The sequence below is a fragment of the Peromyscus californicus genome, unplaced genomic scaffold (assembly GCF_007827085.1).
Source record: "Peromyscus californicus insignis strain IS unplaced genomic scaffold, ASM782708v3 Scaffold_3__1_contigs__length_106647218, whole genome shotgun sequence".
Taxonomy (NCBI): Eukaryota; Metazoa; Chordata; class Mammalia; order Rodentia; family Cricetidae; genus Peromyscus; species Peromyscus californicus.
Genome location: NW_026294551.1, coordinates 23,286,235 through 23,303,626, shown reverse-complemented (window position 1 = coordinate 23,303,626; position 17,392 = coordinate 23,286,235). Strand labels below are relative to the sequence as shown.

General features: G+C 44.6%; 1 protein-coding gene across 1 annotated transcript; it reads right to left on the bottom strand.

Annotated features, from left to right (window-relative positions):
- Positions 1-5,754: 5,754 nt before the first annotated feature.
- LOC128122516 (keratin, type I cytoskeletal 20) lies at positions 5,755-14,637 on the bottom strand. The gene is made up of 8 exons (XM_052758147.1): positions 14,200-14,637; positions 11,810-11,892; positions 9,647-9,803; positions 9,168-9,329; positions 8,853-8,978; positions 7,850-8,073; positions 7,135-7,172; positions 5,755-6,386 (listed from the first exon to the last, which is right to left on the bottom strand). Exons 1-8 carry the CDS (start codon positions 14,608-14,610, stop codon positions 6,289-6,291), a joined length of 1,299 nt encoding a protein of 432 aa, XP_052614107.1. The 5' UTR covers positions 14,611-14,637; the 3' UTR covers positions 5,755-6,288.
- Positions 14,638-17,392: the final 2,755 nt, after the last annotated feature.

The following is a 17,392-nucleotide window of genomic DNA, read 5'->3' as shown; positions in this document are numbered from 1 at the left end:
GGAGAGGGAGCTTGTCAAGGCGGTGACCCCAGAGAGGAAGCGGTGTTGGTATACCAGAAGGGTCATGCCTTTATAGGCTGTGAGGTGGGTGGTGCAGTTAAAGAGTTCACTCTCGGCATTCTGACTAGGATGCTCACCCCCACCCCAGCTGGCCAGCTCAGTGGGTATGTGATTTATCCATCATGAAAATTCACTGATAGAGCTATAATTGAATGATCATTTCCAGTAGATGTCTGTCACACAAGTAAGAAGGCTGGGTGGGGCCGTTAGACTGTCTCAAGGAATCTGTCACCTTCAGCTGTTTCCTTGCCTTTTTCTCAGCACTGCCGGAGTCTTCCAGACGCCGGGAACGTAACAGATGGAGTGCTAAGGAATTCTCCCCTCCTCTTCCCTGTCTAGTTCCTTTGGAAACACAATTTAACTCAGCAATCATGCTTGTAGTTCTTTTGGTAGAAACCGTTTCAGAGGCAGGTGAGGAGTGCATTAGTGGAAGGTGGAAGCAAATACATTTTCTGGGTAGATACTAGATTTTTAGTTTTCAGGATTCTAGAAACATTTGCTGTTAGGAGGCTTCATGGTTCTCGCTTTTCTGACTTTGGAAAGCAGAACAGCAGCACGTGGGAAAAGTGCTGCTTGGAAGCTGAACGTTAGAGTTATATAAGAATTGTTCTTAGTAAACCACGACGTGGGGGCTTTGGGCTCAGTGTTCACTGCTATCCCTTCAACAGCATGACCCATGGGAATTTTGTAATAAACGTGTTGACTGGATGGATCATGTGTCACCTAGTCTTTATACCATTACCAATATGTACAAAGGAAAAAACACTGTTTAACATGAAACGATGAAAATTCTATCTTCAGAAGACAGTGAGCCATTTTAGTTGACTGCTCTGATGAAGAGGCATGCATTCTTGCAGCATAGAACAACCCACGGAAGGCTGCCTTATTAAATTTTTGTGAATTTTTTTTGGGGAGCACAACCCTAAGAATTTTATCCAGGGGTTGGAGAGATGGCTCAGTGCTTAAGAACACTTGCTATTCTTCCAGAGGACCCAAGTTCAATTCCCCTGCACCCACATGGCTGCTCACATCTAAATCCAGCTCCAGGGGATCCAATACTTGCTGTTTCAGTGGGCCCCAGCAATCATGTGGACAAACCCACCCGTAGATACACACAACTATACACTACTAAAACTAATAAAAATAAATTTTTTAACCTGGTGTCTTTATTTTCTAAAAATTAACATTCCTGTTCTACTTTCTTCTTTGATAATAATTTTTGCCTCTGAAATAGACATGGCTTATATATGGGGCATGAAAACAATATTCTGATGGGAAGTGTGTTAACTTGAAAGGTGCTCTTGGAGAGAAAATGTCGATGCCTGGAGGAAATCTGTTAGTGTAATTCCAGGGCATGGAGAGCTCTTCCGGAGTTTGAGTTACGGGCATTGTGGTTGAGTGAGAAGGGGAAGGGGTTTTCTTTTTCCAAGTATCTATATTCCCCATTGTAAAAGAATTCTATTCTTGAACTTCAAAAATAACTGTCTGCCTCTCTCTCTAGAGAGAGAGAGAGAATATAGGGACTGTTCTAATATAAACAAGATATAGGTGTAGATGACTATATTTTATACATTTTGAACATAATTGGTATTACTTTTTAATTTAAGATTACATAACTAGCCAGGCGGTGGTGGTGCATGCCTTTAATCCCAGAACTTGGATGGCAGAGGCAGGTGGATCTCTGTGAGTTCGAGGCCAGCCTGGTCTACAGAGCGAGATCCAGGACAGGCATCAAAACTACACAGAGAAACCCTGTCTCGAAAAACCAAAAAAGAAAAAAAAAGATTACGTGATTAATTGGTATTATTAATTATTATTATTAATTATTAATTAAGATTACATAACTAACAACCATCTGGACATCACCCATACCTGGTCCATTTGCTCAAAGTCTAACAAAATCAGCATTCAAGATGTATTGGATTGACTTTTCTCTTGATAAGCCAAACTGCCAAATCATGATGTGTAGAATTAGCAAAGCATTGACATAGAGACAAGCAACAGGATTCGCCAGTGTTAACGGACTCCAGCCCAGTATATGGAGGGTGGAGGTGTCACTGTCATCCTAATGATAACATTTGCACGTGCCCAGAAGGCTCTGGTGCACAGCTGCCCCAAACAGAGCCTTTAATAGCATCTCTGCCTTTCCTGGGAGCCCTGACCCCAGAGAACACTTCTTTCTCTGGCTTTTATTTTTTTTATTTTTTTATTTTTTTGGTTTTTCGAGACAGGGTTTCTCTGTGTAGCTTTGCGCCTCTCCTGGAACTCACTTGGTAGCCCAGGCTGGCCTCGAACTCACAGAGATCCGCCTGGCTCTGCCTCCCGAGTGCTGGGATTAAAGGCGTGCGCCACCACCGCCCGGCTTTTATGTCATCAGAGTTGGCCTTGAGGTCAATACTTGCTTTACAGTGATAGAGTGCAGATCTGAAGCCTAGGTTCTTTCTCATTCAGCATCCATAGCCACCTAAAGATCCAGATAGTATTTGCTATTATCCAGCCTCCCCAGAGGGGAAATCTTAAATCTGGAGTCATACCAAGTCAGAGTTGGAGCTGCCCATTGGGGGCTTAGGGGCAGATGGCAGAGGATCACAGCTGAGCTTCATGGCAGTCCTCCGTAAGGAATACCCAGGATCAAATAGACTGACACCTTTTCAAACCACTTTCCCAGGGCCAGGAATGCTGAACCCATGGTGACATTGAATGACAACTCTTCTTCCCTTTGTTGAATAAGGAACACAGGTGAGAGACACACTCTCCTCCCAGCCTATACACAGTCACAAAGAACAAGCAGGGCTTCTAAGCATGAAATTTGCAGAAGTTATCCATTTACTGTAAGCGTGGGAAGGGCCAGCAATCTCAGGCAGACAAGGTTTGATAAGAGAATCTGCAACCCACTAGCATTATTTGTTGGGAGAATATGAAGTTGTGAATTGGGAATGTCAAGAACTGCAGCCCCAGATGGAGGCCTTTTACCAAGACTTCCTCCAAGCTATGGGAGTTCTGCCAACGTATAGACAAATGTGTCTTTAGTTTGAACCTTATCATCTGGCTTTGTGTCCCAACATATTATAAAGCATAAGTGAGTTGACAGTGTGGTTAACTATTACTCACAAACAACACTCTCCCAAGGCTGAGGGGCTCCATTTTACCACTATAGAAATAAAACAGCAGCTGCTTTCTGCTTACAGAATCAAAAGGGATGCACTCAAACCAAAATCACCACTTAGCAGTAATGAGCCCACAATAGTGTGATATGAATAATCTGTAGTTTTGAACTCAGAGCCAATTTTGTGGTGAAATGTATGCTTTATATCCTTAATGCTTATATGCATATTTTAAATAGTTTTGCTCCATATCCACATATTAAGCTTTCATAATATACACTTATGTTTCTACATGTGTGTTTTCCTGAACCATAGGCTTCTTAAGGAGAGATCACATGTCTAACTGATGTTTTATCCTGAGTCCCAGACTATTGTCTGGCTAAAGACCTTCACATTATACCCAGAATTGTTTTGTTTGAAAGAACTTATTTGTAATTTGTCTAAATGTGTCAGTGAAAATGCACTGCCTTGACTTTCTGGAATGCTTGACTAAACCTTATTCAAGAACTCAAGAAAAGAGGATAACTCCGGAAGCTGGAAAGAGCCATATTTCTTCTTCAACAGCTGTTCTTGAAGGCAGGATGCTGTGTTCGCCAGCCCCCTCCCCCATGGCAGGGTCTGTTAGCTTAGTTAGTTGGAGATTGGTACTAGTCATTAGCCTCCGTTATTGAGGTTTTAGAGGTGAATGTAATTGTCTTTGACAGCCGTGTAGATGGATTAAAAAGGTGGAGACGTTTTAAGCAAGAGCAATCCTGGGCTTGTTTATGAAGTGATTGCGTGAGTTGAGGCATGAGGAGACAGGGCTAGAGTTAACAAGAATTAGGGTTCCACTGGGTGCGGTGGCCAATGTTCCTATTAACAGCGCTTGAGAAAGGCTGAGGCAGGAGGATCATAGATTGGAGGTCAGCCTGAGATATATAGGAAACTGAGAGAGGGAGAGGGAGAGGGAGAGGGAGAGGGAGAGGGAGAGGGAGGGGGAGGGGGAGGGGAGGGGAGGGGGAGAGGGAGGGGAGAGGGGAGAGGGAGAGGGAGAGGGAGAGAGGGAGAGGGAGAGGGAGAGGGAGAGAGGGAGAGAGAGAGAGGGAGAGGGAGAGAGGGAGGGAGGGAGGGAGGGAGGGAGGGAGGGAGAGAGAGAGAGAGAGAGAGAGAGAGAGAGAGAGAGAGAGAGAGAGATTATGTCTTCTTGGATTGGTGTACAGCACCTGCCTAGCATGTATAAGACTGTGGATTTGACCCCCAGCACTGCAAAAATGTGTGTGTATAATATATATATATATATAAACACATAAATATGTATCATATAGCTTCCACTTTTGCATAACCTAGGGAATAGTCAGCATGGGGAAAATTATGTGCTGTTTTATAAATCTTTAGATTTTTATTAAGCCCATGCTCCCTATCTTCATGGTGGCTTGGTCAGTTAGTTCCCTGACCTCTGCCTGTGCTGTTTATGCTTGAATTCACCTTCCACAAATTAGACTCGACACTTTCTCCAACTCACTGGTCATTTTCACTGTGACACCTCTTGCTGTGCATCACACTTTAAAATCCCCTGAGGAAGGGACGAAGCTGGGGCTGCTTGTGTTTTATATTGTGCTTCTGGGCTAGGGCTGAACATGAATCCCAAGGGATGTGAGGGAGGCTGAGTTCTGTTCCCCAGAGCTCAATTGTTCTGGGAAGCAAGGGAGGATTCCAGAGGTGCAGTGTGGTGAGGAGAGGAACAGATATAATAGTCCCTGCTGTAGGGACCTTTTAGTGACTTGAGGACAGAAAACAAATGCTTGCAGGGGAATCGATACAGTGAAAATCAGCAGCCAGTGTTTATGCTAGAGCTGTTATTGGGGGATGTAGTTAGCTATCTGAGACTGACCTCTAACAAGTAAGGAAGAGGACAGAGGTCTGCAGGGGGTGACACTGGGCCTGATGCTAGTTCTGACATCGGATACTGTGTCATCCTGTGTTTCAGAGTGACCAGCTTCCTCTGGGCTGTGTGCCCATTGCGGGACTGCGCTGTTCGGTTCTAAGCCTGTACACAAAGTGCAGGCAGACACAGAGATGAACGCTTTCCTCTCGTTTACACAGAAATTACTAGCAGAACTGGAAGGAAGAACTGACCGTCTGGTTCTACATGTGTGTGTGTGTGTGTGTGTGTGTGTGTGTGTGTGTGTGTGTGTGTGTGAGATCTCCCTCTATAAAAATAAAACAAAACAAAGATAGACCAAAAAGCAAGAGGAAGGAAAAAATTCTTCATTTCGTCACACCATAAAGGACAATTCTGGAGCATCTGCTCCCCCCCCCCCCCCCCCCCCCCCCCCCCCCCCCCCCCCCCCCGGTTATATTTTAGTCTCTGGTATCTGTCTGTTAAAGTTTCAGACCACTCTGCACATGCTACCAAGGTGGACTTCTCAGCGTGTGGTTGTGTCTCATGAAAGTAGTTCCCCAAAAACCGTGAGAGACACTTCATACTCCAGATCCACCAAATAAAGCAGGGCTCAATGAGTTCAGCAGTTTATTGTGTAAAGAGGACACATTCTACCTTCAGTCCAGTTATGCTCTTAACTCAGTCCCATTTCAATCACCTTGTGCCTCGTTCTTATTCTGTTCAGCATTTGGGATTGAAAATTCTTTTAAATTATTCAAAGAACTAAGTAGAGTGATGAGAGGCAGCAGAGACTATGGGGGAAGGCAAAGACCTGCTTAAAGGAAACAAAATCCAATGAGATTAGCTGGGAAGTTGCCTCCATGGGGAACCCATGGGCTCCTTACAGGGGTTTTAGCAATTCAGAAACAAGAACAAGAAAACCCAAACAGAGAGAGGTTTATTTGCCATTTGCTAGACCTCCACCAATGAGAGCTTCAGTGTAAGTGAGGAATGTGCCTGGTACTGCCTGGGTTCAATCTTGCAAGCGCTTTACAGCTCAGAGCGAGAACATTTGTATTTAATTACAGAGACTGATAAATAGACTAAGCGCTTTACAGCTCAGAGCGAGAACATTTGTATTTAATTACAGAGACTGATAAATAGACTCCCCATCCCACCGGAATCACAACACAGTGCTGATGGTGTTCTCTAATGGCCAGGTACTTTCATTTTCAGCCGCAGCAGCCTCCCCTTGGCAGCTGGTTATACACTTTCCTCCACCTCCTTGATTTCAGAGGACACGACCTTGCCGTCCACCACTTCCTGCACGATGGTCTTAATCTTCCTGGTTTTCTGAGTATCTGTGTGTGTATTAAACATCAGAGGTTGATACAGGCCCATGGCTGCCCTGTTATATCTCTCAACTTTCAATTATTGCTGTTTTCATTTATTTCCTATTCTTTTTCTTATATAATCTTAAGTTGATTTTATTAAAAAAAACACAGACAATGTATCACTCTCCCCAAATTTATAAATCCCTCACCTTTTCACCTCAGATAGAAATAGACAATCTTGAATAAAATCCACATTTCAGTTGTTCATTTCCTTTCCAGGATTACTATCTTAGTAATAGCACAGGCTAAGAAAATTGCATTGTCACAGGGAGTGTGCCAAGATCCCCACTGGGATGGATTCTGTACATTGTGTACAAGCGTTTTAGAATGCTGGTGTCTTGGGGGCTGGTGAGATAGCTCAGCTGATAAAAATGCTTGCTAAAATAGTATGGGTATCTGAGTTCTGGTGCTGAAACCTATTTTTTTTTTTAAAGCAAGCTGGATGTGGTGGTAAGCATAAAGTTGTCCTCTGACTTCCATATGTGCAGTGCGGCATGGGCATACACACACACACACACACACACACACACACACACACACACACTAAACAAACAAACAAACAAACAAATAAATAAATGAACAAATAAAAATAAACAAATAAGTAAGTAAGTAGAAACCTGGTTCTTAATTGTGCTTTTGAGGACGCTCCGCCTTTTACCTTTCCTCAGCCGCTGAGATTTCAGCGGTTATGGAGTAAGCGCCCAAGACCACTTACCCTTTGCTTCCAAAGTGCTCAGGTGGTACTCCTTAGTTCTGTGTTGTTGTTTTCAAAGCAAGGTGAAGAAACAGAAAGAAAGCGTTATTTTCGTGTCAGAGCCAGGGCGCTTCCCTCCTCATCCTTTTGTTTTTCAAAGTCTGGGTTGATGTGAGGTTAAACGTTATTTTCCTATTTCTGTCCCTCAGACCACGCTTACTCCACTCTGGAGTGTCCTACTTTTTAGCTTGGGAAACGCCTGGTGTCAAAACCAACCCGCTTAGCATCTGCTGGAAGCATCTGTAGTTCCAGCAGAATACAATTAGGATGGAAGTTCAAATCTGTGTTCTCCTGATGAGCTTGGATTTACGTTTGCAGGAAGCTGCTCCAATTCTGCTGATTTACAAACTGGCTCCCACGGGCCTTTGCGGCTTGTGGTTTAATTCATGAGCAATCAAAGAGAATTTTCAGAAGGTTATCATGCGTCCAATTACACATTCAACATAAGAATTAATACAAGCACCATTGGTATCACTCACAGAACCATTTCCCGACTCAGGTCTGCCCCATGACCTTGTTCAAAGGCTATTGATAGTTGGGGTGTTTTATACTATTTGGTGTATTTTCATCTTGTTGTTGTTGTGTGTGTAATTAGCCTTTGTGTTGGGGATTGCCTTGACAAGGACCGTGAAAGAGAATTGCAAACAGACACGGACAGGCATCCCAAGGTGCTTACGTTGTTACATCTTCTCCTTCCAGAAGGCGGCGGTAGGTGGCGATCTCCTGCTCAAGCCGGGTCTTTATGTCCAGAAGGATGTTGTGCTCCTGGTTCTGGCGTTCGGCATCACTCCGGATCTGCATCAGTTGGGCCTCCAGGGAGCTCAGCATTCCCTGGATGGCTGCCAACTGGCTGGCGTAACGAGCCTTGGTGTCCTCCAGGGTGCGCTCCAGAGACTCTTTCTAGGAGAGCAAGACAAGGGGGGTGTTTCTTATTTGCTGACTTGAAGTAAGCAGCGCAGTTTGTTGTACCTTTTGGGAAGAATTTTTGCAGCCTTTGAGCACCCATTTTTTCCAGCTCTTTCGTTCTTCCCATCTAGACAGACCCAGCCAGCCAACTGTGCCTGTCATCTCTGGGATTTTTGTTTAGTTTAGTTTGAGCTTTGTGTCTAGTGTTCGCTCGGTGTGATACACTGTACCACATTATCAACATTTGCTTCCTTGCCCTGGGAGGAGGCCATGCTGATAAGGTTTTTTTTTTCTTTTCTTTCTGAGAATCAACTCTAATAGTTGCCCCACAGCTCAGCTATTTCTCTCTTTTTTCCACCACACTGACATGACTCAGACTAGTCTGTCCCTTTAGCCCTGACCCAGGAAGTAGGATGTCAGAGTCATCTTGGGAGCATTGTTGGCATAACTTGCTGTGGGCTGATGTTTGCTTGGCCTGCAATATCTCTACTCTTTTCCTAACTTAAAGCTCATCTTTGATCTAAGATCTAGGGTAAGTGTGATTTCCCCCATGGAATGTTCAAGATCTACCCTTGCATCTGCATATGTACAGCTCATGGTCCTTGCCTTGACTTCTTTCTGTGGTGTAGTTACTGTTAACCATTGGACCTGTTTCCTTGTTGGCTCTGCCAGGGGAGAAGTTACTTCTTACAGGGGTCTGTGCTTTTGGAGTTGTGAACACGGGCCTTCGTCAGCACAGACGTGGCCGAGCAGGGGAGGCCAGAGGTGCTCACCATGCTGAGGTGGGACTGGAGCTCTATCTCCAGGTTCTGGTAGGTGCGTCTCAGCTCCGTGACTTGAACCTCGGTTCCTTTCAGCTCCTCGGTGTTCACAGTGACTTGTTGCTGCAGAGCCTCGCTCTGCAATTCCAAGAATGAAGAGAAATGAGCAAAGAAAGAGAGGAAGGAAGGAAGGCAAGAAGAGGAGGGGGAAGAAGAGCGGAGAGAAGAAAGGCAGGAGGATGGAAAAAGAGAAAGGAAGTACGGACTCTCTCCTGTAGAACGGAACTGCACATCTGCACTGCACATCTGCTCACACTCTAGAATTACCTGTCTCTCAAACTGTTCCTTGGCCTCTTGAAGGTTCTTCTGGGCCAAGACTTCATATTTCTGCCTCATCTCATTCATGATCTCTCCCAGGTTCAGGCCTGGAGCAGCATCCACCTCCACATTGACATTGTTACCCAGCTGCCGGCGAAGGACGTCGACTTCCTACGAGAGTGAGATTCTGAGTGAGTTTAGTGTGAAACGCATTCTCGGGTCAGGCTGAGAGGACAAGCTATAACACACATCTTGTGACTTCTTTCGTTGGGCGTGAATAAAGATGAGAGGAAACCAGAAGACGACTTCCTGTGCTCTGGGCACTGCAAAGCAGTAAGGGTGACTGTCATGATTGACAGTCCTCATCATCACCGTCAGCAGCAGCAGCAGCATCGCCACCATCGCCTCTTCCTGTTTCTCCTCCTCTTGTCTTGTTATTTCTATGGGAGCTCCCTCACCATTCCCCAAACATCCCACCTACTTCTCACCTCCTGATGCTCTTTCTTAAGGAGGGCCAGGTCTTTGCTCAGCTCTTCAATCTGAAGTTCCAAGTCTGTCTTTTGAAGGGTCAGATCATCAAAAACCTTGCCCAGGCCTTGGAGATCAGCTTCTACGGTGATGCGCATCCCCCTCTCCGTCTCAAACCTGGGGAGGAATTAAGACGAAAATCTAACAGCCCTCCTACAGCCATTATAGAAGAGATGATTTAATACAATGAGATAGGTCAGCCTCCTGCACTTTATAACAATTCCCTTCACATATTTGTGAAAAATGAATGAGAACCTGGGGACCAGATCATTTGCTCTGTACCATAATCTGTCACTGGGGCTGGAGAGATGGCTCAGTGGTTAAGAGTACTTTGCAGAGGACCTTGGTTCAATTCCAAGCACCCACATGGTGGTTCATAACCATCTTAAACTCCAGTTCCAGGGCATATGATGGCTCCTTCTGGTCTTTGTGGGCATCAGGCACACACATGCAGGCAAATGGTCATTCACATAAGACTCTGTATATCTATATCTAACTTCTGTTCCCTTGTGGTCTGAAGTAACTTTTGAAAAGTTTATAAATTCAGGGGCTAGGGATATAGCTGGGTGGTAGAATGTTTGCATATAAGATCCCAGGCTTGATCCCCATCACTACAAAAACAACAGGAAACAAAGCTAAAACTCCAACCAAACCAACAACAATAAAAAAGCAAAAAAAAAAAAAAAAAATCCCCAAACATCCCCCCCCCAAACACTGCAAAAACTAACAACCCAAACATAAATTTTACAGAGGGAACTTATTTTGATCATTTTGTTAAACAGATGCATACAATGTGAGTCATCTCAGTCATTGCCTTTCCTCTGCAACCTTGTAGCAGAGACACAAATTAAATACACCAAAGCCAACCAAGGGATAACACAGAACAGCCGCTGACCAAGCAGACATGGGGTTCACAAATCTAGCTGTCTCACCTTCATTCAGATCTGCCTTTTGATTTCTTTCTTTTTCATCTCTTTTAGCATCAAAACCCCATCCTTCTAAACTGCAGGGCTGTGGGTGTGGACACACCCTGCAGCCTGGGGCCAGGGAGCTCTACTGGTCAGCAGTTCGGAGGGAGCCTAATAATGTGAGTGTGCACAAGACGGTGAACAGAAGTGGAAGTGTATTAATCGTAGGCTGGCTCCATTTCTTTGGTTGGCTGGATGAAAGGGGAACACTGAGAGGTACAGGAGTCATCCAGGGAATCTGGCTGTGATGTGGGAGCCACATGTCTCCATGCCATGGGATGATTCTGTGGCGGGTCACCCAGTGGAGACATGTGACTCTCACATCACAGAAGGACATTTGTGCAGACATGGAATTCTCGGTTGCTTTGTTACTGCTCTGACTGACAGAATTAGGTTTAGTGAGTGAAAAGGCAGAAGCCAGGTTACTAAGAAAGACTACTTTAGGAACCAGAGCTGACACACCGGAACAGTAGCAGTTACTGAGAGGTGTCCAGAAACAACAGAGGGTAGACGAATTCCAGCATCGTGGGAGAGTGGTGTCTGTCCCCAAGTGCTGGGCAGGATCACATAGCTTTTAACAGCCCTTAAGCTCCAAGATTCTGTTATAACGTAATACAAGTTTCTTGGCTCACAATAATATGCTCATCTTAGTGTGATGAAAAGCTAATAAATGGAATTATTTTTCAGGACTCGTGAGTTGGTTCAGCAGTCTAAGACACTCGCTGTCCACCTGACATCTGGAGTTCTATCCCTGGAACCCATGTGATGGGAGGAGAGAGCTGCAAATTTCCTCTGACCTCCACACGTGTGCTGTGGCTTCCCCCTCCCTCTCCCTCCCCTACCCCTTCCCCTCTCTTCCCGCTCTCTCAATCCCCTCCCCTTCTCACATACACATATACATACTAAATAAATGAGAAAAAAAGCTACTAAAAGGATTTCTTTTTCAGATAAATTTACCATGGTGCTGGGTGTGGTGGAAGACATCTGTAATTCTGAGTAAGGAGGATGCTGGCTTTGGGGTCCGCTTGGACCACATTGCAAGGACCTATCTCAAAAACAAAAAACAAGACAACCAACACACACACACACACACACACACACACACACACACACACACACACACACCCCATTTTTACTGTGATTTAGAGAACTTACTTCAATCTGAAGTCCTCTGCAGCCAGTTTAGCATTGTCAATTTGGAGGACGCATCGGGCATTTTGTATTTTAGCATCTTTAATCTGGAAAACATAGAGAGAGAAAAAAATGACATTTTCGTCAGGGCAGGAGTTTAAAATGGTTTTACTTGTCCTCAGAGACAACTGTCATTCCATCAAAGGTGATGTCTATTTCAGGAATGTCCATGTGAGGATAAGTAGGGGGATGATGACACAGGTATTAATGTAATAGAGTTAAACAGGACTCTTGGTCTGGCCCGTTTTCTTGTGATTGTACAACATGGAAGTTGAAATCATCCCCATCACTGAACCTTAGTAAGTGCGTGCCTTGTCTGTGGCGCCGTTCGGACCTGGAACATCGCTGTTAGCCAGCCCATCTCACCTGGCCAGCTCCCATTCCTTCACCTCTCAGCCCAGACACCATGACTTCAAGGGGCCCTCAACCATATCCTCCAGTTCTAGTAGTGGGTGTGGCCCTGTTTCTGATGCTCTGCACAGCCTTCCTGCCTTGACCTCTCTGAGTGATAGTTGCCTCTGTCCAGGCCTGGTTCCACCCAAAGCACTTTATGTACTGACACATTCCTCTATGTGTGATGCTCAGTTCCCAGCTGGTGTCTATGGAATAGTGGCTGAATGAGAACTGGTAGGCGTTAGGTACTAAGACAGAAGGATGGGTGCACCCTGGATCTGTGTGTGTGTGTGTGTGTGTGTGTGTGTGTTCATATGTACAGGTGCATGCATGTGGAGGTCAGAGAACAGTCTTGCATGTCATTCCTTAGGTGCTGTCCACATTTTTTTGGGGGAGGGGCAGGGTCTCTCACTGTCCTGGAACTCATTAAGTAGGTCAGGCTGACTGTTCAGCAAGCCCCATGGATCTGCTTGTCTCCACTTCTCCAACACTGAGATTACAAGCACATGCCATCTTTCTCCATTTTGTTTTTAAAACCTGGGTTCTGGAGGTTGGACTCAGGTTCTTGTGCTTGCCAGGCTAGCACTGTGTTCTTGAAGATGCGTGTAGATTGGAAGTCTGCTTCTAGAAGGCATTAGAATGACGCATCTCTTTCAGTAGCTATTCCTGGAGAGCGGTCCCTTAAGAGGCTTCCAGCTAGTAGGTACTAGTGGCCGCTCCTCGGTTTTGTGGATAATCCCCAAGTCAGTTCAGAAGCACCAACTTTGAGAGATGTGCTGGGGAACAACCTATTTATTTGGAATGTGTTTTAGTGAAAGCCTGAAGGAAGGCCCTGTTGAGGGTGATGTCATCTCCTTAGCTTTGTGAGCTGAGAGTTTCTGTGAAGTTTGAATGAAGTTGCACTGATGCCTATAACACAACTCAAGAAAAGAGGCCCACTGGGGAGTCAACGGCCTTTGCTCTAAAGGGGTAATAATTTTAAACATAAGCAAAGCAGAAAAGGACGCTTTGCTTGATTAGATAAGAATGCCGAAGCAAAGCAAAAGGTGATTGCTGTGCCTGATGTCTTCAGTCAGGAGCAAAGTCTCCTGCTTCTACTCCATCGGGGTGGGGAGGGAGGGAGAGAGAGAGAGAGAGAGAGAGAGAGAGAGAGAGAGAGAGAGAGAGAGAGAGAACCCCACCTATCACCTATCTCGGATGACACAGGAACAGATTGTGATATGATTGCAATAAATTTGAATTGGGGGCAATAGAACATTTTATTATTGCAGAAGTGCTTTATACGATGCTTGATGATGGTTAGCAGATAATTAAACAGGGCATTAAAAAAATCCAGTTATCAGAGCTGTGCGTGGTGGCTAATCCCAGTGTTGAGGAGGAAGAGGCAGCAGAAGGGTGAGGTCCAGACTAGCCTAGTGAGATCTTGGTATCAAAAAAAAAAAAAATCGTCCCCTTCATCCATCCAACCACCTATCATCCATTAATATCTGTATTCTGTCTCCCCTCTGAACCCTTTTGTTATTTATAGCCATAGCAGGATGATACTTGAATTATAACACTTATATAAATGAAAAGAGAAAAATCTCTTTAAATTGATTTGAGTCTTCAAAGTTAGTGAAGACTAATGGGAAACTCACATAGAAACCCTTGAAGTTCTTTTAAAAATAAAATTATTCTCCATGAAGACCTGATATTGTAAGCTTTGACAAAGACACAGACTGTAATTTTGGATGATAAAATTATCATATTTTATATGTAATTAGGTTGAAGTTTTAGAAAAAAAGTGTGGGGTAAACTCATCTTGTTCACACTAACACCACATGATAAAATACAATTTTTTTCAGTTATGAATTTCAGCCTAATCTGCTTCATGTGTTTGAATTCACCTAGCATCCACCCATCCCTCCTGATCTACTATGCAACTAAACCGTAGGGTAGAAAACACAGGCCTCACGACTCACCTGATTCTGCAGCTCTTTGATTTGTGTGTAGTAGGGACCATAGTCCTTGATGGTGCTAGGGGCATTGGTTTCATACCACCGCTTGATCTGGGCTTCAAGTGTGAAGTTGGATTGCTCCAGGGACCGCACTTTCTCTAGGTAGCTCGCCAACCGGTCATTGAGGTTCTGCATTGCTAGTTTCTCGTTGCCAGCAAACAGGTCCCCTCCGCTGGAGAGATCACTCCCATAGCTCGCTACAGATTTGGAGACGGAGATGCGAGTGCCATGGCCTCCGGCCCCTCCATAGACGCTGGGTGCGGCCCCCACGCGCTGCACGCTCGTCTTCCTATACAGGGAACCGCTCACGCTAAGGGCTGGGCCTGGTGAGGAGGAACTCAGGCTTCTGTGAAAACTTCGGCGACTGAAATCCATCTGGGATTCTGGGAGGCAGCACCTGGAGCCTGGAGTTGGAGCCCAGCCTGTCTGTCTCGTGGAGCTGTGGAGCTGACCTTTTATAGAGTTCAGGAGAGACTCCTCCTCTGCTGCCAAGTCACTTCAGGAATGACACAGTCGGCTTTTCGGCCTCCCCCTCTTTAGTACAGCAATATGTTCCATCCCGTTCCAGAAATGACCACTAGAGGCACTTCGTAAGGGCTTTTCTGGGGTGGGGTGGGGGTGATTTCTTTTTAATAAACAGAGGTAACAAAAAGAATGAGGAAGGGGTGCTCTTTCAGTTCTTGCACCTGCCCTGGCAGGTTCTTTTTTCAACCCCCGTACACAAATAAAGAATATTTACAATCTATATGAATAATTCAGGCATTGAACAAGACAGCTGTGGGAACATAATGGTAAGTCACACTGGTGAGAGCAGACAATGGCTTGTTCGAATGATGAATTGCTTTTCAGAGCCTCTGTTTTATGCTCTATTTTTTTTTTTTGCTTTTGAGTTTATCCTTGTCTAGAACTTATATTTTTTAGTCTATTGAAATATCTTGTATGAGGCTGGGTGTGCTGGTGCGCACCTGTAATTCCAGCCCTTGGGAAGCAGAGGCAGGAGGATCACTGCAAGTTTGACAGCAGCCTGGTTTAAGTTAGGAGCTCTAGGCTAGCCCAGGGCTGTGTAATAAGACCCTGTCTCAAAGCACGTGAGCACGCATGCCCAGAGTTTGAGAACTGAATATGCAAATGAGCACAGGTGGGTGATGGGTCGGTTGATTTTGGAATTCAAAAATATTTTAAATAGTATTTTTAGGAAATTTCATATATGTATACAATGTATCTTGATAATATCTACCCTGACTTCACTCTCCAACTGCCCCAGAAGCCCCTCAACACATCTCCCATCTAATTTCATGCTCCCTCTTTTAAAATAACCTATAAGTCTAATTAGTACTTCCTGTGTGCTTATGAGTGTACTGAGATATGGGCAGCCTATCAGTGGGCATACCTCCAAAGAAAATCCAATCCTCTTCTTGGCTCCTAGCAGCCCTCAGGTGCTGGGAACTCCCAGGCTAGGGCTGGAGCCTTGAGATCTCCTCCAGAGTGTTTTCTTTTTCCTATCTTAAAAAACAAACAAACAAACAAACAAACTCTATTATGAAAACCTTGCAATTACTAGTACTTTTTTTAAAATACTAGTGTCTAATGGTTGAAAATGCTTTTAAAAATTTAAATTACTGAGAAACCAGTTTTTATACCTGGTATGTTGCATGCAGGAGCCTGCCTCCCCTGTCTGAGGCCAGCTAGACACCACCAGGTCATGCTTTCTGCTTCTACCTTCCTGACGCTGTCAGAGCTGCCTCCCAGGATCCCTGATGGATTCCAGCTGCAGAACTTTCTCCTCCTTGCTGGTTACTGCACTGGAGCAAAGTGGTTCCCTGAGAAGGAAGGTTGCGGACAGCCACAGCGACCATACCTAAGGTCCTCGAGGCCGCTGATACAAGAGGGCAGCAATTATGAATCTTGACCACTCAATCTATTGATTTGTTTGAACAGAGCATTCCTTCCAGGGCCCGAATCTGTTTCTCTGCAGGAGGATTTGCTGTGTCCTCCATGCACACATGTGGGCACCTTCTCACCAGCGGGAACTGACAGGGAGCACTCACTGAGTGCTGAGGAGTGAGTTTCTTCGGAGATCCCTTTTCATTCACACTCCTGATGGAACGTATCTCCTCCTTTGACGCATTTACGTCAATTTTTAAATCAAATTAATTAGAAGGGATCGGGAAAGTCACAGAAAACACAACCAATTCCCATCTTAACACTTATTTGATTGGAGATTCGAGTATGATTAAAAGCAAGCGAGCATGTGTACATGCACAAAAGGAAACCCATTTGGAATCTGCTTGTGTTTCTTTTCCAAAGAACATTCTTCTAAAATAGAATAAGATTGTATTGTTTCTGTCTTTTAGATAACATACCTTCAAGTTACAAATTGGTTATAGTTTATCTCAGTTACAAGTTTTATAAAGTAAAAGTGATACAAAATTAAAAACTGACCAAGTTAGCCCTGCTTTAGGAACTGAATGGTATGTATGTATATGTATATATATATATATATATATATATATATATATATATATATATAGTATATGGTATATCTACTTCGTCTATTGCTACCTATTCATATGTCCATCAGCTAATCTTCCCCAAGTATTCACCATCAATGGCTGAACACACAACAAGCAGCTTTTGGTGTTTGTTACGATCCTAAATCAACTTATTAGTAGATGTCACAGCTGAAATTTGCAGTTAGTAAGCTTTTAGAGACACAGACTGCATGCATGCACCCACGTGCCTGTGTGTTGGTGTGTGTGTGTGTGTGTGTGTGTGTGTGTGTGTGTGTGGTGTAGCTAAATGTAGTTTTTGATGTTGATTAATGGGGTAAGAGAGAAAGTTGTTTGATTAAAGCTATTGGAAAATTACATCATTAAAATTGTATAAAATGTGAGGTGAGTCTCCACTGAGTTTCACACACTAGAGCACACACTGAAGCTGTTTAAAAGCACCACTTAGCTCCATAGTTAGTGCTAAGCGTGCGTCTGAGGTGTCCTCCCAGGGCTCCTGTGTTGAAGGCTTGGTCCCTGGTCTGAGGTGCTAATGGGAGCTGGTGGAACCTTTAGAAGGTGGGATGTACTGGAAGGAAGGCGTGCCACCAGGGGTATGTTTTTGAAGGGGATGTTCGGACCCTGCTCTTTCCGTCTCTCTTGGCTTC

Bases quoted from the DNA above. Each gene is read 5' to 3' on its own strand.
- LOC128122516 (XM_052758147.1), bottom strand. From the start codon at position 14,610: ATGGATTTCAGTCGCCGAAGTTTTCACAGAAGCCTGAGTTCCTCCTCA. The intron at 11,893-14,199 runs GTGAGTCGTGAG...TATGTTTTCCAG, and splicing joins TCAAAGAGCTGCAGAATCAG to ATTAAAGATGCTAAAATACA. The intron at 7,173-7,849 runs GTAAGCACCTTG...ACAACAACACAG, and splicing joins GAAGGAGAAGATGTAACAAC to AACTAAGGAGTACCACCTGA.